Source organism: Anas platyrhynchos, chromosome 3, assembly GCF_047663525.1.
Source record: "Anas platyrhynchos isolate ZD024472 breed Pekin duck chromosome 3, IASCAAS_PekinDuck_T2T, whole genome shotgun sequence".
Taxonomy (NCBI): domain Eukaryota; kingdom Metazoa; phylum Chordata; class Aves; order Anseriformes; family Anatidae; genus Anas; species Anas platyrhynchos.
In genome coordinates this window covers 30,529,985-30,553,597 of record NC_092589.1, presented here as the reverse complement: position 1 = coordinate 30,553,597, position 23,613 = coordinate 30,529,985, and the positions used below count along the sequence as shown (strand labels likewise).

At 40.8% G+C, this 23,613-nt stretch overlaps 1 protein-coding gene across 3 annotated transcripts in view; it reads left to right on the top strand.

The window, feature by feature from the left end:
• Nucleotides 1–6,138: 6,138 nt before the first annotated feature.
• The window catches only part of AKT3 (AKT serine/threonine kinase 3), a 152,896-nt gene continuing 135,421 nt past the window's right edge, over nucleotides 6,139–23,613 (top strand). The window contains exons 1-2 of one of the 3 annotated variants that reach the window (XM_027453844.3): nucleotides 6,139–6,600; nucleotides 18,927–19,081. In XM_027453844.3, the coding sequence (XP_027309645.1) occupies nucleotides 19,036–19,081 (46 nt within the window). In that variant the 5' untranslated portion in view covers nucleotides 6,139–6,600; nucleotides 18,927–19,035. Of the gene's footprint in view, nucleotides 6,601–6,633; nucleotides 6,964–18,926; nucleotides 19,082–23,613 lie in introns of those variants that run through there. The other 2 variants (XM_027453846.3, XM_021271259.4) reach the window with 2 other exon arrangements.

Genomic DNA, 23,613 nt, shown 5'->3' with positions numbered 1-23,613 from the left:
AGACAACTTGAGAGAAATTACCCAAGTCCACTAATTAAATATGGACCTCCCCTTTGCAAGCAACGATGGATGGGCCTTCAAAGTTTATATCTTAGCTTTAGTAAGTGAAGTTCTTATTTTCCTGCTACTGCTTTGTTTTCTTCCCAATTCCTTCTTTGCAAAAGAATATTTTATCACCATATATTTGTGCATTTTTTTTTTCATCTCAGTAGTATAAATTCCATAATTTCTACTGGGTGGAATTCAGCTGTCTTCAAATGCAAGACCAGTTTATAAAACTGCTATAAAAATGAAATCTGAAATAAATGAATGATTTACCTGCTGTCTAAATCTAATAAGCAGCAAGCTACTCTACAATATTGCATTTTAATACACTCAATGAGAACTCGTTTTAATGTTAACTTGAAATAAATTACTATAAGAAAACATAGGTTAGAATTACAATGATTTTTGAAACAATACAGGCACTACTGCAGTTTTTACTTTGTTCATGATAGTGGGCTTAAAACAATTCAGGGAGAGGGGACAGTTTTGTTACAAAAGATTAAATCCTTCCCATGTTAATGTATATGCCATTCTCACAGAAGTCAAGGACATAATCTTGACTCAACAGTGTCAATGGGAAGTCAGAGGATTAATTAACTAGGAAAACAAAAGCAAATTCTTAAAACAAAACAGTTTCAGTGGCAGAATTATTAAGGATAGTACTTGGGACTTATGTTGATGAACGTCTTTTCTAAAAAATACACTAAATTCTTGTTGCAGCCATTATAATATTAACCACCGCTTTATAACATTTACCTAAAGTTTATTTTAAGAGAAGCCTTGTTTTTAACAATCATCTTAAATCCTAGTAAACTGAAGAATTAATTAGCAAGCATGGAGGATCAGCAAACTAATGCTTTAGTCTGTTAAACCATCTGCTCAGGAGCACCCTGTTCAAATCTTGGCATTATGAGAAGATGGGTGAATGCTTTTGTCTCTTGCACTTAGTTAGAACTTGCCATTTTTTTTTTTTATTTTTATTTTTTGTCTTCAGCTCATGGTAAATAAAGTTAAAAAGAGGTCAATAATTGATCAGATTTCTGTTATCATAAAGTTTGCTAAACAGATTGCTAACAAACGTGGCAGAAAATCTTACTGTAGACATTCCTCTTTTTTTTTTTTTTTTTTTTTGTGTGCCATATTCTTGTATACAATAGGTACTTACAAAGGGCTGGATTCATCATCATCTTTTGTTAGTTTTACTTTGTACAAAGCAGATATATATCCAGTCAAACCACTGGAACTTGTGCAAGGTAACTGAAGTGTTCAAGGCAATCTGCCCTTCAGTTTTGAAGACTATTAATGAATGCACCATTAATATTTTAGTATATCGTTATACCTCATTATTAACAAGAACATACATATGAGATCTGAGAAGGTCCTTGTTATCACAACCCCAATCTGTCTTCATGTTCTAAACTTTTGTGCTAATTCTTTGATTTCATGTCACAGCTTAGTTTCTAGAAAATGCAGGTACTCTCTAGCATGGAATGTATCAAAGGCAACGAGTGTAGCCAATGGTTTGGCCGGAACCAGTGGAATAGCGTTATTGTTGACACTAAAGCAGTCTCCTTGTACTTCAGCCACTCTCTTCAGACAAAAATCACGGCTACAAGCCAGGGGATTGATACTGTGGAGAAGCAGCCCAGCAAATCACACGGTAAAGTCTGCATAGTATCCAGGGGTGAAGGAAGGTGCTTTAGGTAACACACTTAAAGGATAAGGTGTGCTTTACCACTAATAACTTGATCATTTGCCAAAGAAAGTTCTAAGCAAAGGCAGAGATCTGGGCTCCGTCTGGCAATAGATGGCTTTCCTTCCCTTCATCAGCAGCCAGCTTTCTCCTCAGCTGCTTCTTTCTAACTCTGGGCAGCCGTGACCCTCTCAGGACCACATGGGGAAAATTCACCTGGTCACAAAACCTCTGAAGAGAAGACATCTGTTTAAAATTCTGTCCCTCTTCCCATTAAACTTTACATTCTCTGATTTTGCTCATGCATTACAGACTTGAACCTTCCAAGTAGCATCAACTGGCATTTTCTCATTGACTTCAATTAAGTGAGACCAGGACACAGACAGGGTGCTGTGTTAGAAATTGCTGTACGCTGGTAATTGCAGAATTTTATTCAAAGACATTTTTTATCTGCACTGATGAAATTAAAATCGGATAGGAAAGAGAGGGAGAAGAAAGCTCAGGCAGAAAGGCTGGCATTTTATTTCTCTTTGGCTTTCTTCTGTGGTAGATTGACCTCCCTCAGATAAATCCGTGCACCATGGAAACTATTTTCTCACTGAGGAAAAATTTCCAAGTTCAGCTGCAGGCCTATACATCAACTTAAGCATATAGCTAAACTGTGCATCTGTGTAATCTTACTGCCCTCTTCCCATCCTTCCCTCTCGTTGTTTGTCATACTTACTGTCATATCTTGTTTCAAAGTCGGGTAAGGTCGTTGGGGCAGGGCACGTGCCTTCCTCTGTTTGCAAAGTGCCGGTGTGTGGGAGTACAGGAAAGAAGGGGAAGGAAAACACAGTTTCAGATCTTTGGAGGATAAATAATAAAGCAATAATAACATGCTGTAAAATAAATGCTATCAACTGATATTTACACAGTCCTTTATCTGAAGTCTCTAATGTGTTCAGCATAATTATAGTGCTGTTCAGCAAAATATAGGTGGACAGAATAATAATTCCTTTATTGCTATCTTGCTTTACTGCATATTCACAGACAGCCTACACCCTGTGGGTCTAAAATAATAATAATTTGAGTCCATATATTAATACCTTTGGTAAGCACTGATGAACCGTGACTGTCCACAGAAAGCAGAAATTTCTGAATCCAGACAATTTTTGCAGCGGACCAAGGAGCCACCTTGCAGTGTGGGGCAGCTCAGCCGCACGGCACCTGATGCTGAAGCCCAGTCTCATGGGACATGCAGCAAAACACGGGGTGCAAAGGCAAAATCTACATGGCAAGATTTTCTTGTTTGAAATAAACGAATGACCCTTTAATGTTTTTGTTTTGGTTTGGTTTTATTTTTCCCAAACAAGTCACAAATATCCAGGGACAGGGGGAAGAAAACAAAGCAAGTTTACAGAAGCAGTGGGATATTGCCCTCTGATATAGCCTCAGAGACAGAAGCGCCAAAAAGAAATCAACTGGGAGTCAAAGAGAGTAAAGAAAAAGGAGAAAGGTATTACAGCAATAAAGTTGTTTAGAAGTGAATGTGACAGAAAGGAAAAAAAAAGCACTGTAAAATCCAACTGCACTTGTGTAAGTTTTGTTTCCTCCCAGCATCCCCTGGATTGCAACATCCCCTGCCCATGCTTTTCCTAAACGTCTTATCTAAATTCTGCAGCTTTACAATGAGCTGCCTCTGGTCGCCAGGAATCTAATTGTCACAGGAGACAGCTAGGGTTTGGGCAGCAATGGTTAGAGTCCTGAATCAGCTGTGTGCCTGTGACAACACAGAGAATCCAGTCACAGCTCAAGATAAGACAAACATGTTCTCCCTCACAGCAGCTGAACTTATGCTGACAGACATGTTTAAACTTTTTAAGAACTACGCATATATAAAAAAACTTAGGTCATGACTTTTGGAGGCAACACCTTAACTCCACTACAACAAAATGCATATCTCTTCTAAGCATCACTGCATGTAGAGCAAATTTCTTTGCTCTCCTGCCAGTCAGTTGCCACTGATACTTGTGTGCTTCTCAAAGCATAACAAGACAGACATTAATAGGGAGTTTAGAGGCAGAGATTGTCTTCTGACCTACTGCTTTTTTTTTTTTTTTTTTCCTGAAAATTGCTGCACTTTGAGTTAAAATTGTTTTTAAAATGCATTGTTACATGGAAGTAAGCTTATTAGCTGACACAAGGAAAAAGGAAACAAATTAAAATGAAGGCAACGTAATGCACTAATGCACAGAGGCAGAAAGAACCAGTGCTCTGCAGGCAGTCTTCTCCTACTTAACTATTTATTTGCAGGAGATATATCTATCTCCACAGTCTTAGACTCTATCACTCTGGTAGTATCACACTTAACATGTTAGGTGAAACAAGGCGTACGTCCTTTTTTTTTTTTTTCCTTTTCTTTCTTTCTTTCATTTTATTTATTTTATTTTTCTTCAGAATGGGTAGAATTTGCAGAGACTGTATTTGAATTTTCCATTTGGTTTCTGTAGAATCATGATTATCAGTGATCATATAAAAGTTTATCAACCTTCTTGGCTGTGCCAGTATGGGTGACAACGAATGGGTTTTATTCAGGGTTCTGTATTAGGAGCATGCAACCGCAGAGGTTCCTGTTTTCTCTTGTATTTACATGTAGTCCTATTGTCCTTACCATGTGAACTACAGTAGTTTCTTCATTAGCATATGTTGTTAATATGTTCATTAAATTCATGTCACATAGTCATTAATCTGAAAATGATGTCATTTCTGCAGAACCTACAACCTCATTATGTTCACAGTATGTACATCACAGCCATGTTATTTCTGAAAGAGGTATGACACTATTTGGTTATTAATCCAGGGGTCACTTCTGCCAACCTTGCAGTGATTAACTCTTTGCAAGAAATCATTCTGATGTCTTGGAGTAAGACACTAAGCAATGTTATATGCTTTAAATGCTTTAAGAAAAAATAAAATACAAACTGTGGCATAGAGGCATTTATTTATACAGCACATTTAGTAATCTGTACAAAAATTATAGGCAAGATTCAGCTCACTGAGGTCAATATGTAAGGCTGAGCAGCATCAAAACGTTAGGACTAGTTAGTAACTATGAATTTCCAAACAGAGCAATGGTCTTTGATTTCTAGGGAGTATGAAGGTGGTGAATCTGATTTCAAAGTCATGCTGGGCAAAATACTATTAGCTGGTGTACAGTTGTCCTTATTGTATAGATAAATCCAAAATATCCTAATGGAGAACTACTGAAAAAAATTCATTTAGTCTCCAGATCAGTTCAACAGATTTCAGCATACTCTTTCAGCAATCTGTAACAAAACAAAAACATAGAAAACTACAGTTTCTTGGAGATAAGTGTTAGCCTCTCTAACGAAAGTGTTTTCACCATGGAGCATTTTTTTCTTCTTTTTAGATTAAAAAATGTGCATTTAGGCCAGATTTTCCTGGGTGATATACACTGAGTATATACGGATAAATTTAAGCAAATTGCTGTCCTCATAGAAGAAGTATCTGTTAGGCAGCTTTTTGAAAGTGAGGAGAAATAAACTAGGATGATCAACTACACAAATATACTAATAAGAAATTTGCTACTGTTTGCCGCAGGGATCAATACACAGCAGAAATGCTACAAATTCCTGGTCTGCCTAATACCAAATACCTCTGCTTTCCGTGGGCCCAGATTTCACACTACACATTTGGTGCCTGAACAGTTTATTGCCAGTCCATCAGCTACTGCCCATGCAGACTTCACGCTGCCTCAGGTTCTGGGTGCTCTGTGGGGATCGCGGCCACCAGAAGGCACCTTCCAAGAACCAGCCATACCTTTCGTTTCTCAGAAGCAGCATTGTGACAGTGGTGAGGGGAGACATTAATGCATACATCCATTTGAATAATGGATATTATGGCTTTACGTGCATCTTGATAGATGATGAGATACTCATCTCAGTCAAGTTATTTTGAGGAAAGAGGAAGACTGAACCGTAAATTCGGGGAAAGGAAGTAATGCTTGGCAATGTACTTTTATTTTTATTTTTTTTCCCAAAAAGTTGTGTTAATCAAATAAATATTTTGTTGCTTTTCTTCAGAATTCAGGGGACGGGAAGCGCAGGGTGCAGCCTGCTAGTGCAATCAGTAGGGCAAACAAACTCTGCAGCTCGATGAAACTCAGCAGCTTTATGAATGGGATTGTGCGGTATGGTTGCCTGCCACAGCAGGGAATGGATTCGCTGCCCCTGGAGGCAACTTTCCAGTCCTATGCCAACTCGTATGATTATTGGGCTCCTCTAGAAATTCTCGGCGAAGCCCTGCAGCAGGAGAGGGAGAAGCAGGACTGGGCTTTCAAAGGGGCTGTAGAGGAAGGCGGGATGTGGGAGAGAGGACACCCTGCGACACCACTCTGGGGCACCGGCGCCGCGTCCTTGTCGCGGGTGGCAGCGGCAGCCGAGCCGTGCGGGAGCATCGCCGCGGCGCATCCCTGTGCCCGTCGGGGCCACCGCAGCCCTGCGGATGCCGGGGCTGCAGCAGCACCGGGGCCGCCCCGCGGCGGGCGGGCCCCATCCCCACCGCCTCCCCGCCTCCTCCCGCAGCCGGCGGCGGCCCCGTCCCCGCCGCCCCCCTCACCTCAGCCGCCCCCCTCTGTCTGGCTCCCCCCGCGCCGTCTGGCGGCCCCCCCCCGGCCCCGGCCCCGGCCCCGGCGCGCTTCTCGCGAGAGCTGGGCATGCCGCCGATGCCGCCGCCGCCGCCGCCGCGGAGGGGGAGACACGCGGGGGGAGCCGGTGACGTCGGGAGTTTTCCTGAAAGTCAATAACGAGCCCGGCGGAGGCGGCGGGAGGAGCCGACAGCGGGGCCCGGCCGGCTCCGGGGTGAGTGCGCCGGGGGGAGCCGCCGCCGCCGCCGCCGCCGCCGCCCTCCTCCTCCTCCTCTTCCTCCTCCTCCTCCTGACCCCCGCGCGTCGATGCCGCCGCGGCCGCGCTGCCCGCCCGGGCGGCTCCGTGCGTAGCGGGGCGCGCGGCTCCATGTAGCCGGGGGGGGGCCGGGGCCGCCTCCCGCCGCCCCCGCGGAGCCGCCGGGGACCGCCGCCGAGCCCGGCGGGGGGACGGGGGAGGAGGAGGAGGCGGCAGCGGCGCCCTCCTCCCCTTCTCCCCCCGGAGCCGGAGCCGCCGCCGCCGCCGCCGCCCTCCGGCTCCGCAGCAGCGCCCGCGGCGCCGCCGCCGCCGCCTCTGCAGGTACGGGGCGGGAGGGGCCGGGCGGCGGCGGGGCGGGAGGGGCGGGAGGGGAGGGAGCGAGGAGGCGGGCGGGGAGCGGGGGGGGAGGCGGGGAGGGGGCGCGGGGCGGCGGCGGCGGCGCGGCCGGGCCGGGCCCGGGGCTGGGGGGGACCGGGGGCGGGGGTCCCCCCCCGGGCGGTGCGGGCGTTATGTAACGGTGGGGGGGGGTCGGGCAGGGCGCGCCCCCGGCGGGAGCGAGCGCAGCCCCCCCGTTATCCCCCCCCCCTACGTTTTTTTATCCCCCCCCCACCCCGCGGGAGCGCGCCGGGGGTGACTGCGGCGCGGGGGTCTGGCAGCCCCGCGCGCGTGCCCGCGGCGCGCGTGCCCGCGCCGCCCGGGTGATGCCGCCGCTGGCGGCTCCTGCCTGCGAGTAAACAAACCGGCCGCCGCCCCCCAGCCCTCCTCCTCCTCCTCCTCCTCCTCCTCCTCCCGCACCAGCCATCATGGAGGCCGCCGCGCACATGCCGAGCAAGTTGACGCGCGGCGGGGGCGCGCCCCGCACGTGCTGCACCCCCCCCATCCCCCCCACCCCATGTCGCCGGGGCGCGCGTGTCGCGATAGGGGGGATGCTGTCGCCGTGTCCCAGCCGCAGGGGCCGGGAGCTGGCGGGGAGGGGAGGGCAGCGCGGCGGCGGCGCGGTTGCTGCTGGTTCCCTACCCAGAGCCTGCCACGCTGGGTTATCTAACGGGGTTAGGCTAAGAAAATATAAAGAAAAGCCCCAAATTCCTGGTTTTGTGCGGCTGGTAGGGAGTAAACAACTGCAGTGCTCCACATCTTCACGCTATATTTTTAATGTAGCTATCAGTTGGTTGGCTACTTGGCTACATCTACAGGATCTCGTTTTTATTTTTATGAAAATAACGCCTACGGCTTGACTCGCTTAACTTCTCCTGAAGAAGTTCTGTTCTGAAAACCCCAATGCCCCAGGTACCTCCATCGCCAGCCTTTCCCAGGCCCGAAGGAACTCGCGGCCGCCTCTTCTGCCGCTGTTTGTTTAGGACCTACCAAAACTTGGCGAATAGGCAGACGTACTTCCCCCATACCTCACCATATTTTGTACATAGCAGTCAATTTCCCAGGGCAAGAGGCGTGCAAATGAGAGGTCCTAAACTTCTGAGAAAGGACTTCTTCAGCGTGACCTGTTGTTGTTGCTAGCTTCTGTATACAAATATGAAAAGCGTGTATAAAATAGGGAAGAAAGCTTATTTTGGCTCTTAAGATAAGCATACAACTCAAGATCCCGCCTCTAGGACTGTTTTTTTTTTTTTTTTTTTTTTTTTTGCTTGTTTGTTTATTTTATGGCAGGAGCCTTTAAGTTGACCCCAGTATCACTAATTGGATTGGATTGCTAATTATAGCCCACGTGGATCTGTTTTGGTTGGATGCGGACAGTCAGTCAAGTTCAAATGAGAGCCAAAGAAAAACTGTAGAGATAAGAAAAATCCTGTTCCCTGGAAAGCTTTGTATCATATTTCGATAACTCATTTTTCCTCTAACGTAGATGTTTGGTGTATGCACACACACACAGGTAAAACCAGTGAAACTCACATTTGAAGTGGTCAATGCTGTGGTGCGTTCCTGCCTTCCTCTAGCTAGGTTTGCCTTACCTCAGCGGGCCCTTCAGCTTCATGGGCAGCTTCATAGAAAGTTGTATTTCAGCATCGTGCTCCCTCACTTGTTTGGCAGTTTGGGGGAAGATGATGCCTGGTTAAACAACATGCTGCTGCTCTACGGGAAGCCCATGAGAAATCTGACACATACGAGTTTATATCTTGCCCCAGTTGAAGCAGATACAGTGTTAAGCTGCGATGGCATTAACTTGTACTGGAAAATGTTGACATCTTGACACTGGAACAAATGCTTCGTGGAAGGAAGGGATAACAGTAGTGTTTTTTCTTTAGCTTACCCCAAAACCACCGGAGCTCTGCTATTGTTTGCAACCCAAGCTTCTGTTTGCAAGATGTTCCCAGAAACCATATCTTGACTTCCGACTTCAGTTTGAAACAGCATGTGTCTGAAGTTTGTATAATAACTGCGGCATCCTTCAGACTACTTGGAATTTGTCTGCCACTGGTTTATTTAGTCTTCTTTCACTTTCCGTGTGCAAATTTTCCCAGTTTAAAGAGATAGTCATTTCTATACCCAAGATGGTTTTTTGTTTGTTTGTTTGTTTGTTTTGGTGAAATAACTTTGAAATACTTGATTGCTTTGGAAGGTATGATACCATTATTGCAGTAGTTCAAATGTTAAAATAAATTTGAAATTTCTGTGCTGTTCTTAGTATAAAGAAGATTCAGTTTCTAATAAACGTATTTGGTTGTAATTTCATTTTGTGCTGCTAATGATGCAGCAGGAGTGGTCGACTCTGTGCGTGGAAGTCCAACTTTGGTGGCATCTTTGGTGGCTTTGGCACGATGCTAGTTTTAACCAACACTGGAGAGTGGGAGGACCTTGAAATAGGTGGAGCGAAAACTTTCTTGTAGCGTATTTCCATTTCAATATGGTTAATGCATAAATGGAGTTGCTTTAAAAGGAATGCACTAGACTGTAGCTGCATGCTTAGTAGGGGTGTTAGTTGTCCCAGGTCAGCTAGCACTGTGTGCCCAAAGACCTCTGGTTTGTTTTTCCCAGCTAATAAAGTAAGCATTCTGTTCAAAATGTGCAGTGCTCCTTTTGTGAACAACATTGATGATTCAAAGAGAGTGGAACAGGTAAATGTGTGCATTCGCAAGTTTTATTTACCTTAAAATGTCACTTTTGTTTCCAATATTTGTATGAAATTTACCATCACTTGTAAGATTGCCCTTCATTCTAGAGTATTAGATTGGCTCTCATTCTGTTAGGATATGGTTACCAAGGATATCACGTCAGGGCCAGGGGTTGCTGTCTAGCACAACAGGTCTGTCAGGGAGTGTGGCACTGCCTGGAAAACAAGGGATGTTTGGGATGAGGAGCCTCGTGTCTGCTAGTATGTTGCCTCCTGGTTACATGGAAGGGCAGCTCTGAGTGTTGCAAATTCTCGTTGGTAAATTTGTGGCACTTGTTGCTTGTCTTTGCAACAGGTTGGCAGGCTGTGTAGAAGACTCTTTTCTAAGCCGTAGTTACATAGTAAATGGAAAAGCTTATTCAAAGTTTTAATAGATTTTACAAATCTATTAAAGCCAGAGAAACAAAACTAGTGAACAGGAAAGGTAACTTCTTAGTGCTTTGTGTGGTGTCAAATCATATTTAAAGTTTTGGTTTGTGTTTTCTTCTGGGCTACTTGTATGAAGCAGGTTCAGGGCTGCTTATATGAAGAGAAAAATTATAAAAAAAAAACTTGCAGAAATTGCAAGGCTGTAGTAATAGATGGTATGGCATTTTGTCCTTGTCCTGTAGCTCTACATCAAGTATGGCAATTGAAGTAGTTTTGGCACATGTGATGGATTCCAAACAGATTCTTTTTGTCTTTGTTATTTAAAGGTGTTGTTCAGGTATATTAGGAAGCCGTGGTAAAGTCTATACTTACAAAAAAAAAAAAAGTTACAAATATCATTAAATGTTCTTTTCAAGGGGAGGAAGCATTTTTGTCCTGTGTATAGAAAAATGCTTGCTTTTGATCATTTTAAATATTTCTCAGACTTTTGATATTAGTGTCAACATTGACTATGTTTAGATGAAATAACTTCTTATGTCTCGCATCCATCTTGAGCAACCCTATCTTTCCATGTGTTTCTATGCGAGTGTCTAGGTATGAGTCCTATTGATCAAAAAGAGTATTAAGAACAAGCTCTTACCCTGTGAATTTTTCTGGAATATCCTGACTAAAGAGCAGCAATAATTCCCTTAAGAATGCAGCCAGGACCTCAGTGTTTCATACACGTGGCTGAATGACGTGATAGCACTGTTTGTCAGATGTTACTGCATTGTGTGTGCCATGAAGTTATTTGAATGCATCCCACAGTAGGAGCACAGGTGAAGAGCCTGATTCAGCTTTACAGAGATCAATATGGTCTTGCCACTGGATATTTTTAGGTGTGGGGTGGCAGTGCCTAGAGGTCAAAAGCTTCTCTTACAGGTGGTTTAACCCCACAAAAGCGATACAGTATTTCTTGGTGGAGTCTCAGCAGGCTTTCAAAACAATTTTTACCAACAAAAGTGTTTTTTTTTTTCTCTACCTCTCTCTTCCCCCCTCCCCCCCCCTCCGACTGTTTAGTGTGCTTCCTGGGATATGTGATTGGAACAACTTGTCGTGTGTTTTTCTTAAAGCTACATACGATAGGGCAAAGAATTAAGGTTAAATGTGTGAGTTTCATGTAATCTGTCTTTTTGTATAACATTTGCTGAAGACCTTTGTCTAGTAGGCACTGCATCTAGCCTTAAATGTGTTCAAGTGACAAGATGCTTTTGAAAAATGAACAGTCTACATTTGTGGTTGTAGAGAATTCTTTCTGTGCTTACGACATTCAGATCTCAAGTTGATGAGAATAATGCTGTTGAAGATGAACAAGCAGATCCAAAAGGTTTAGATTAGAAGCTGGAGTGTAGTTCTGGTCATGTTATGGCAGAATTAGCAAGTTCAGCAATTTTTGATGGCTATGTGAGAAAGAATCACTTTTTCAAGCAAATTCAGAATTTAATTTGTACAATACCTAAATAATAATAAATAAATCCTAATTTAGGAGTTTGAATGAAAGTCTTTCGGTAGATATGTCATTGAACTTTTTTCATCTTGTATATTAATAGTTTGAGAGCACATTTTTATTTCAGTACTTTCCTTTTCCCAGTACTCATGGTACTTTGCTTATTTCTGACTTTTATTGTCTTAATTCTTTGTGGCTTCAACTATGTGCTTGGCATTGTGTATGCACTATGGTGCTGTGCTCCACAAAAGTTACTATCTTACCAAAAATTAAACATATGAGCTTAATGAAGCTCTATTTTGTATCTCTTAGATATCTTTTAACCTATTTCATTGCAGAATGTATGGGAATTTCTTGGTTCTGTGACATTTCACAAATTAGACAACCTGTTTCAGGGTATTATAGACTTAAAAATCCAATTTAATTTGTTTTCAAAATATGAAACTTGAGTTTAATTTTGCTTGGTAGTTTGAGACATTGCAAAACTTTTTTTAAAGAGTGAAGGAACTTCATCTTGAAATGGCAAGAAAGAGTATTCCTATGTTAATCCTCAGCAAGTTAAATTTATTATATTTTGAAGTGTTGAGTGGAATATGGCTGTCATAGTTATGATCCTCAACTAATATTTAATTTGACTTCTTTTAAGTCTCAGAACTCTCCCAAGTTTGTTGTCTGAGTAACTTTTTTCTCTAATGCATAACTCTAGCCCTCCATTCACGTTTACTGCTTTAAATATATTCTTTGGTTGAATTTCAGACCTGTATTCTCATACATTTTATGTTCTCACTCTCCTGTCTGATTTTTTTTTTTTTTTTTTTATTTTCTCTGACTGGGGAGAGAAAAGGATTCAAAGCATTTTTGTCAATAAAAACAATGCAAACAATGGGTTGTTATTTTTTCATGTGGGATTCTAGAGAAACAATTTAGCTACTGTTAGAAACTTCCTTTATACCTTGGTAAACAAAGACAGGGGTGGGTTTGTTCACCTTACCTTAATTGTACCTTTGTCCCTTAAAATAGCTTAATTTGTCATTCTAATATGAAAAAAGAATACAGGATTATAGTTTCTTTATTGGCAAATTACTCAGTTGCAAAATCTAACTGAAACATATAACTTAATATATTAATATTTAAGTGTGACTGCAGTCACAACTGAATTTGTGAATTTATCTAAAGTCTCTAACTCACTTATCTAGACATGTATGAGTTATGTGCAGCTTTTTGACATACTGTAAGTGAAGATAGAAGACTGAAAATATTAAGGCACAAAGCATACACATAAGTGTGCTTTATAAAGACCTATTTATCTTTTCTAAAGCATCTTGTTTTTCCTTACCACAAAGTGTAAATATTGCTAGTTTTGTTATCCTCCTACTAATTCCAAGTCAAGGCTTAGGAAATAAAATTGTCAGGAATAATTTTTAATATCAATATTCTTAATGACATCGAGATTTTTAGTGCAGAATACAATTAAAAAAAATATTTGCAATGCCTGTTGCAGAGATATCTTTTTTTTTTTTATCTTTGTTGTAAAATTTGTAAAATTGGAACATTTAAAATTAGAAATTGTTTAGAGGTATGCCTAAGTGTCTTAATTGTGCATACAGTAAAGATTTTATAAATTTAGAATGTTTATAGAATGTTGGTTTTTATTATATTTCTTTGTATTGTAAAACCAGTTAATGTATTTTTTTGTGATTTTTTTTGTTGTTTAGAAGTTTTTTGAAGTTGAACGAAAATTGTCTTTCTGCAGGTTCCTTTTTCTCAGTCTAAGTAGTGACAATATTTAAATTAGTCAGTCCTCCTGAGACCATAAAGAGGGGCATAATCCAACTGCGCCATTTTTGAAGTATAACCAAAATTGCAGAATATGTAGTTTGTAGAAGCCTGTATAAATACACTACTTTTTAGATAAATCACTGAACTGGATGTGATTCTTCCATTAGTAATACAGGTTATTTTGATTTAGGAAGTTTTGTATCAATCTCTGTTCTGCAGCATAGTCTTTTGTGTAATTTCTGATGCTGTGCAATGTATCCTCTTATTGTTTGACCAGACTTTCACATAACAACTTGGGTAGGGGAAGAGGATATGGATGCATTTTTCATATAAATAAAACTTGAATCTCAACTTTACATCCTACAGAGAACTGTTTTTAGTTTGGAGCCTTAACTTTTTAATTTCTCACTTTGTGATTACAAACAGTACTGAAGACTGCTACAGTACAGTCTGTTTGGTTGCATCATTGGAGGATTCAAACTTTGGAGGATTTGAGAAAACCTCCTAAGAACTTGATCTGGAAAAAAAATGCCCCTAAAGCAGATAAACAAACATGGGTATCATGATAGCCACTAGAGGATGACTAATTAAGAGTTTTTTTTTTGTTTTTTTTTTTTTTGTATTAGTGTGTGTTTTGTGTGTGCAAACATAATTTTTCAGTGTACCTTTCTGAGAAATGATGTAAAGATGAGGAGATTTGGCTCTGATTATGTTGAAGACCAAGGAATCTCAGTGAGTCAGGCAAAGAGAAAGATTCACTTGGACACCATCCTCTCTCCCCACCTCCCCAAAGCATTTTATTAAACAAATGGTTACTTGAAAAAGGTAAAATGGCAGTTCCTTGATACATTTAGGTTTATATAATCACTGGGTTGTGAATGGTATGTGAAGTTGCAGGGGTAGTCATTGGAAGAGGTGAAGCTGATCCTGTTGGTATTCTCTCTGGTAGCTTAAGTTGGTAAATGTGAGAGTATCTGTTTTTTCTCAGCTCCAAAATTGTTGAAAGTAGGAGCTTCTGTTTATGAAAGTTCTTACAACAGAGACCTGAATCATACAATTTACACTGAATTTATGGGCACTGTCTTCTGTACTCAGCTGTCTCTTGTCACTGGGGAAATGGGAGGATGCCCAGATTCCAAGGGAGTGTTGTCTGCTCTTACGAGTCTTGATGATTATTCACTTGCACATAGCGGTTGTTAAGTGTAGACCTGAAACACTGTTCTTGCTCCTTCTGCTTGGAAGGAAAATATTTCCTTCTCCCCATCCGCTGAGTCTGCGGAGGTGCCTGACTGCTGCAATGGGCATGAGTGCCTCAGTTAATTCAAAAATATAAGTTGAGAAAAGGTGTCTTCTCCATACTGAATAGTCCGTTGCTTCTTTTAAGGGTAGGTCCTATAGTTCCTAGGTGATAGCATCGTGAAATGAACTGTTTCTTTATATTGCTGTTAGTCTCAAAAGTTCAAGATGAAAACTGAAAAGGTGTTGGTTTTTCACCACACTTTGGGAAAACTGTGAGTCTCAGTAGGATCTGTTGCATGTAGAAGTTTCTGTTTGATCTTTGCTCAGAAAGATGTCCTTGTGACCATTACAGCTAGGAACTTAGAATTCTTTGTAGTATTAGTCCTTCTGAAGTGTGCTGAATTGTTCCATGTAACGCCAAAATGTGGCTTAATAGTTTTCCAAAGAGGAAAGAAAAAAAAAACTTACCTTTTTTTTTTTTTTTTTTTTTTTTTTTTTACAAGATCCAAAAATAAATGCAGATATTTTGTTCTTGTAACTGGTCACGATGGAGTAAGTTGTTACAACTGCACCACAAAGCACGCAGATAGGTTTTTGTATTTATTATGCATATTCATGACTGACTGATACATTGTGCAAAATACATACAATGTACTGTTGGAAAATTACCTCTTAAAAGTTCTGTTTGATAAAGTGGAAAAGAAAAAAGAAAAAGCAATCCAACCTGTTCTTCAGTTGTTGGAACATAAATAAAAACATAAGTTAGGTTTTTCCCTGTAGGAAGCAGCTGGAATGCAAAACATCCTCAGCTTCAGTTCTTACACATTTTTTCCCCATTCCATCCTATAGCAACAGGGGAAACTGTAATATTTACTCTGTAACAGCTGCTGGAACTTGAAGTGCATTGGGAGAGCAGAGTTGATGGCTAATGAGTATTTAAGCTCTGTGCAGGCTGTGTAGCATGAACGTTTCTGTAGGTTTTCTTGAAATAGTTGGACTGTAGATGGAAGGCTATTCCCTTATGAGAGTTCTTGTTCCATATGTTATAGGGAACTATTTTATGCCTGAAGAAATGCACCAGTGCATCTTCAGGGTAAAGGTTTCTGTATGTCTGTTTTTCATTAAGGTCAGTTTTCGTCACAATAGGTAATTTTCAAAAGTGTGTTGCTGGATGACTTTCTGAGTGAATGAGTGTAGCTTTTAGAAAGCCTCAAAGGAATTTAATAAGGGATAATACTACAGATGCTTACAAATGGCTTCTTGAAAGTGTAGTGTGAATGTATAACCTTTATTTTCATTAGTCTTTTAATGTTTCGATTTATCTTCTACAGCTTCCTGTGTAATTCAGATTGACTTTTAATTACCCATTAAGGGAGTGATCACTATAACCATTATGCCTGCATACAACTGTTGATAATTTTACTTAAGTTGTTTCTGGTAGCACTGTGAAGCTGAAACGGAGATAATTTGGTTAGTTTTGTCACCATATTTATCTGATTCTTGCATTTTGGCATTTTTGTTTGAAATTCAATGTAGTAGTCAATGAAAGGAGTAGGATGCTGTCCTACAGGCATGCATTTGAGGCTACTGGGACACAGACAGAGATAAAAATCAGTCATAGATCAGATTTTGATTAAATAACACTAACTTAATCATGATCAGTGGATAAATAGGGAGCTTTAAGCATAAATTCATTCATTAAAACTATATGTCTACAGGAATCATGGACTTAATGATCAGTATGTGGGCAGACAAGATCATTGCTACTTAGTGCAGAAGTTCATTTCTTACAGCTTAGTCTGTACCAATAAAAATAAATTATTGCACTTTTCATAAGAACACACCAACATTGGGAACTGCATTAGATTAACAGATAGGATAAAACAAATCACAGCATATGCCAGCCCAGGCTAAGTATTTTGCTTATTTTGTCTTTATAGTTGAAAAAAATCGCCTGTGATCGTGTGTTAAGGAATGCACTGGAAGCCTTGTAGGAAAGTCAAACTGAATTCGGGTGTTGGGATGCTGATGTACTTGCTTGTGCATCGCAGAACAGCTGTTCTTGCATCATTGTTGCTCCCCCTGGTTCTGTAAAGATGTGTGTGCTTGGAGTAGGAACTGATACCGTGCTGCCCTCATCCATCCAGGAAGGCAGAACTGGCACCTGTGTCAGCCGCATGCCTCAGTCTCTCTCTGTACGGGCACAGCTGTTGGGCTTGCTTATCACTGGACTGAAGAGCATAAACAAAAGCTCCGATAGAGTATGGCCCAGAAAATAACTCTCTAACTAGTGAGGTAAGGGCCGTTGTAAGGTGTGCTTGTTGTGTTTATTTCTGCCACGCTGTCTTACCTGGTAACGCACAGTCTAACCAGATAAAGATGAACTGACACTAATGAAACCATCTCCTGTCCTTCCAAAACCTTGTATGTAACATTTTCTTTTAATTCTTGTAAAAACATGAAGGTCTGAAGGCAGTGTGTGTTTACATAAACAGAGGTGTCTGGTGTCCTTTTGGACACAGTGGGGCATGATGCTGGTGCAAAAGGGTGTGCATCACCTGCATGGGACTTCCCATCATATCTGCCAGTGCCAAGGGATGTCACAGAGGCAATGCTTTCAATATTATTTAAACTTTGTGCTACTAAATGATTCAACGTTGCAGTTTTTAATTTTAAGTACCTGAATTACTGCATGTTTTTGAGAAAACAAGTGAGCGCGTAACTGTAAAATGGATACACCCTCAGTATTTCTGAGTTGTGCTCTACTGCCTTATTCGTTCAATGCCACTTGAAAAAATGTTCATACCAAGTTTTATGTTGCACAGCACAGCATCCATACAGAAGTAGCCTTCCATCTAGCTGCTGCGTGGTGCAAATACACATTTTTAAAATGACATATCGGAAATAACCTGTGCACATATAATGCTTCATTTTTTACCCTGTTTTTGGTTGGATTAGAACAGTTTATTTCCCTGTCCATTCTCCATTCATTCATTGCACAGGTTGCTTTTAGGAGAATTTGTTTCTATCGCGCTTGCATTTGTTGGTCAGTACACTAAATTGATATGTATATGCTGGATTTTTTAGTACTGAACTGGGCTGTGTGTCCCTCCTCCAGTGTGTACAGGTGTGCTCCTGTGTGTACAGCCATAGAAGGGTGTTCCTCCACCATCACAGAAGTCCCTTTCCTAGATTGGCATGATTTGGATGTTCCTCTTTGGTTTGAAGAATGGAGGGGAAAGGGAGTCTGCTGGCAAAAGGAGACCTCTCCTGCCCTCTGACTTCTCTTCCTGCTTGGTTGCAGTGCTATTATCTCTTCTTCTCAGCTTGTTGGTAGTTTGGGAGTGAGGTGGTGGAAGGGAGAGCTGTGGCTTCTGGGACCGGCGTGTCCTGTTGTAGGGCTGGCCTCCTTCCGCCCCCTGTGAGCTTTTTTTCTTCTTTGTAGGGAAGAGAGCACTCTTGTCACTGCCTGGCTTAAAGCCCTGAGAAAACATGAACTCCTTCTTTTCATAAACTAAAGTGTGGCTTTTTTGGTTAATTTGCAGTCCTAAAAAGTTGCTTCTCTGTTCACATACTTGTTGGTGCTGCTGTTTCTAAAAACTTAGAGGTTTGTACTGGCTATCATGTAGTTATAGTGGAAGTAGGAAGAATATTATATGTCAGTAGCCTTTACTGTTTCTTTTTCTTCCTTTTTTTTTTTTTTTAATTAATTGAAACATTTTGAAAAAAATAACTGCATGGCTGGTGAATTGCTTAATACAGATTTTAACAGTTAAGCATTATAGGTATGGTTATCATCATAAGGCTTTGGCTTTAAGTGCCTTTACAGAACCTTTCCTTCCATTTCCTTTCACTCTTGATCTGATCAATGCAGTCTTAATAATAGAATCACTTACCAGTTGCATGGATTCTGACAAATGGGGGAATGGTGAAAGATACTGTGGCTTCAAAGCTGGACCTGTGAAGCAGTACTGGCACCGTTTCATTTAACAGCATCCTGTGCATCAGTACAAGGAATTTTATTGTGTGCGTTTTATAATAGTGCCACGTGACTTAAAATGTAACACATTCTGGGTCTGTTAAGTAGCAAGGTGTTCATAGAAAATGTGCTGTAAGACTATAGAAATATGATTCTGTTATATGGTTAATTAATTAAAAAAAAAAAAAGGCAGATTTTTAGTGTGAGCTCAGTCAGTGGAAGACATCAACAAAGACTTTTTTTGTTGGCTGTCAAATGAGAAAAACAGAAAAGACTTAAATTCTTTCTCTAATATTTCCTTCCAGGGTGACTCATCAGTAGAAATTGGGAAGAGCAGCAGAAGAGAAGCCAAACAGACAAGCTGATAACTCAAAGAAATACTCTTTTGAGTCGGGGGTTCAGAGTGGAGCCATCATGAGCGATGTTACCATTGTGAAGGAAGGCTGGGTTCAGAAGAGGGGTAAGTTCTACCTCTTAATGCAAAGTTCTTGTGGTGTGTAGCAGGCTGTGTGCAGTGGCATTGTACAGTTATGCTGGGAGCATTCTTGATTTATTTTCTAGTCTGCAGCAAGCTAATCTGACCATATGGAATTAATGGCCATTAAGACCTGGGTCATGTTAATACTTAACTCTCAGCACTGCCCCTGTTTTACGTGGGTAACTGACAGTAAGGAGGAAGCTGGACTTGGTAATTCCCACTTAACCTTGCTGCTGCAGCTCTTGTCACCCCTGTATCAGACTAAGTAGGTGGTGGTGGCAGCTCTTAGAGGTAGAAATAGAGGTGCACAGTTGAAGGTTGCATAGAAGCTGTTGTGGGTGCAATACTTCGTGTAACTTCCTTTATGCCAATATGTGGCTCAGTTTATATTACATACTCAAGTAGTCCCTGTAAAATCGATATACTACTTGTGTAAAGCTCAGCATATATCTAATTACCCTGCAGACCTTGAAGCCATATGATTAAAGAGTAAGTTCCTAATTATTAGCCAGTCTAAAATAATATTTTCTGTTACGGTTAAATTCCTGTGAATTACTGAGATGTCACATCATAATCTGTTACCGTGTGATTTTCAAATTTGGGAATGTTGCTGTATGTTTCGAATGGGAAACCTCTAGAAATAGATGGCATTTGCACCATGTAATGGACTTTGAATGAAGTCTTCCATAATTCATGCTGCTTTGCTTTGGGTTGTGGTGTTGCACAAGATTATTTCCAAAAGAATGTCATCTCTCTTGAAGAGAGAAGGTGATCTGGATTACAGGGTGATGTATGCCACAAGCTTCTGTGATTCTAGCCCAGAAGGATTTAGACTTGAATAGTGTGAACAAAATTGCCCTTAATTTAAAAAGAAATGCTTTGTTTCATTAGCAGCATGCAAAGACAAAGATCATCATTAGCTCTCTTATTGTAGATTGACATTAAATGTTAAAGAAGCCAAGAGAATGAGAGAAGTTTATTATTCTGTTTTTTCTCCTGCGTAACTGTATTTCGGTATTTCATTGTGGGTATTGCAGATGAAAATGGGCTAACGTACAAGAAGCTGAAGGCCTGCTTCCCGTTTTGGAGTATATATTTTTTGTATATAACAAATCAAATTTTGCATGGCAGGAGCTATTTAAAATTTTTAATTGTTTCTCCTTCCCAACTTGTTGCTTGCTCTGTTTGGTTATCTGATTTCTCTTGTTGTTTATTTCACATAATTTCTTTCAAGCATATTATAAAATGATTAGGGTGATCCAAATAATTCTTTCTTACATAATGTCATATAAATTGCTCATTCTTACTAAAACACAATAGCAACTGTGATATGCATTAATAACTGAGGTCCAGAAAAGGATTGTAATGTTGTACAGTGAATCTAAATGTCTTAGTGAATATTTGAAAATCGGAAATGTAGAAGTTTTCCCTCTCATGCTGTTTTACTAATCTATTAATTAAAGAAAAGCTGATGGATTTTGCATTTTTATGTCAGTTTTGTTAGATATTTTATTTTCAAAGACACTTCATGACATGCATTTTTTCGCTCATTATAATGAACTTTGAGTGAATGTATGGTTGTTTTGTTCCTTCTTGCTATTGGTAACTTTTTTTTTTTTCCTACGCTTTCTAATGTTTTCCTAAATTTTCTATGACTTATTACACTTGTTGGTCAATTAAAGTGTTTGTTTTGCTTCTGAAAAGAAGAAAAGTGTAGCAGGGTTTTTCAATGTCAAAAATTTGCAAGCATGTAATTCAATGGTTATACATTTCATGTAATTACAGATTCTACCCTGACCTTGCTCTGGAGACAGAGTTGCTAAGCACTTTTGTTATTGTTGCCAAGGAAAAGTATCTGAACTTAATCTAAACTCTGAAAGTTGGAATTTGTCTGTGCTCAGTGTACACTTTGTCAGCTGAATATTCTCTGTCTGTACCAAGAGGCACGGTGGGATTGGTTAAAGTTGCACTGCTTCTGCAAGCTATAATGCTGTTACAGTTTTAAAGGCTGCTCCCTGATCATCCCTACTTAACGCTTCTTGCTTCAGTTCTCCAAGTGATTTTGGTTTTGGTATGTACAAACTAGGTTCCTCCTGGAGGAAAGCAGTGTGGAATCTCCTCTACAGGTATGCGCTGAGTAAATTCCAGCCCCTAGCTGAGGCATAAAGGTACAAACCAACAGCTGGTGCTTTGGAAAGCCCTAAGCCATGTGCATGGTGTAATGTTCCGTTTGAGGCACCAGACTGAATTTAACTTGAAATAGACTTGTAAACCCTATATGCTGTAAAAACGGGGGCCTGGGCACCAGCTGTTTCAGTTGACTGGTCTGCTTCTATTATGCCAAATTACTTGGTCATGTGGATATAGCTTGGGACCTTTAAAATCTATTGCCTTTAGCAGTCAGGGTGGTGATATACGTCAGGGTGGTTTGTGATGTAAGGAAAAGAACAGAGCAATCTCTTGCTGCAATTTGGAGCCCAGTCAAGGAGTATGAGGATGACTTGAAAGTATGGGGATGAAGAAGAGTTTTAAAAAGCCAGCTAATGAGATAGGCCAAAAGTCGAGTTAAAGGAACTGAGCGTAGGAGTGAGAGGGGAGGACTAAAAGTTGAGCTGGCATCAACTAAAAGTTGAAGCTGAGATAGAGACTGGGGAGGAGAGATTCTGTTAGTGCAGGGTATTGTGATTCTTAATGGCTGTGAAATGCACTGAGAAAATGTTTGCTTTATTATTCTTTGTGCTGTATCCATGTCAATAGAGGGCTGACAGTCGTACATTTGTAAGTCTTTAACCCTGCTCTTGAGCATGAAGAGTCAACATGATTCTACATGATAAGCCTCAATGTGCTGTTGTTCTCTGAACACTTAAATGACCAAGCTGCTAAATTATTCCTATTTTAAAATCATTCAGCACTCAGGGTAAAGAAATGCCAGAATTAAGTTTACTTAATTAAGAATGGTCATACTTAGGCCTTGAGCAGTCTTCACAAGAAGATGTTCCCGTGCGGTGAGAGTAGATGACACTGAGGAAAGGCAAGCTGTTACATGAGCTTAGGTGAGCAAAAGGTGACAGGCAGAAGGTGAGAACTTCAGACGATTAAAGGAAGTGAAACCCAGCATGAAGCCGAGCCTGAGAAGCTCAGCGAACCTCAGGAGCCGTCAGGTCCCATGTCATAGGTGAAAGGAGACCCTGAAGCATAGTGGCTGGGCCTGCCTGAGCAGGTGATGTGGCCCAGTGAGAGCAGAACCAGAGAGTAAACTAGTTGGTGATGAGTACTTGATACTTAGCTGCACTCAAGGCATTTGCAAAGTGAAGTGGGTGTTACTTTGGTCTGGCTTTGGACTGCTTCTGTGCCCCATTAGCAGTGGTAGTGCTCCGGCGTCCGTCTTGTGGTTCACTTTCATCTGAAAGGAGCCAGGTTTCTGCACTCCCAGACTGCATCATTCAGCAAAGTGCATTAGCTGGGGTGATAAGAAGTTTTGTTCTCCTTATCTGAACTGAAGTACTAATGCAGATGTAGCCTGTGAGACATCACAACTTGTCCAAGCAAGAGGCAGATGTATGGCTTGAATGGTTTTGGGTTTTCTGCTGGAGTTTTCTGGAGGGAGTCTCTGCTCAGTCAAGAGAGCAGTGGGAATGCTTTTCGTACAGACAGTCTTGTGTTTGTCTGTGACTTGCTGTCTCGGCTCTAGTGATAAGAACCAACCATCTCACGGCCTTGTGTGCCTGTGCTGCTGGAAAGATAATGTTGCAATTTACTAGCCGAGTGTGTTTTGTTTCAGAGAGGATAATCATTTTTGTTTCTTCTCTCTGTTTTCCCACTATTCCTGTGGCCAGATTAGAATACAGATGTGTTGTCTTCCTTTGTGAGTGTCTTTTTTAAATGACATCAGTGTTCTTTCCTTCTAATGCATATAGGTAAAAGGGATGTGATTTTGACGAAGAATCTGAAATAGACTGATCGAAACCTAGCTGGTGACACACAGAAGTTTTAACATGTATTTAATATTCATGCAGTTAGTGTAAGGACTCTGCAGAAATTGCTGAAATTACTTTTCCATTTTGGGTTTGCTTATGTGCACAGTGTTTTGCAGTGTCTTTTCAAATTATTGTAAGATTTAGTATTTTTAATTTTACTGAAAGCAAATTGAATGTCTTACAGAGTGGGGATATATTTTGAATGTATCAGTTTGGAAACAGCTGTTCTTTTAAATGGATGAACATGTTTAGTATGATTAGAGCATATCATTACAAAAGAGGTTTTTATGCATATAATTCAGGTGATTTTTTTTTCTTTAAAGCTAGTTTCACAAGTTGTAGAACTGACCTTGTCTGTGGTCTATAATAGTCACAACAATTAGATTTAACAATCATTAATAACTATGCTTAATTGCAACCTAATTTCTTTATATATAACCTTTGCACAAGATTTCAATTAGTTTAAACATATGAAAAATTTTAAGAGTCTGTGTTACCATGTTATTAAAAGATCATCTGGGACAAAGGAAAAATTGA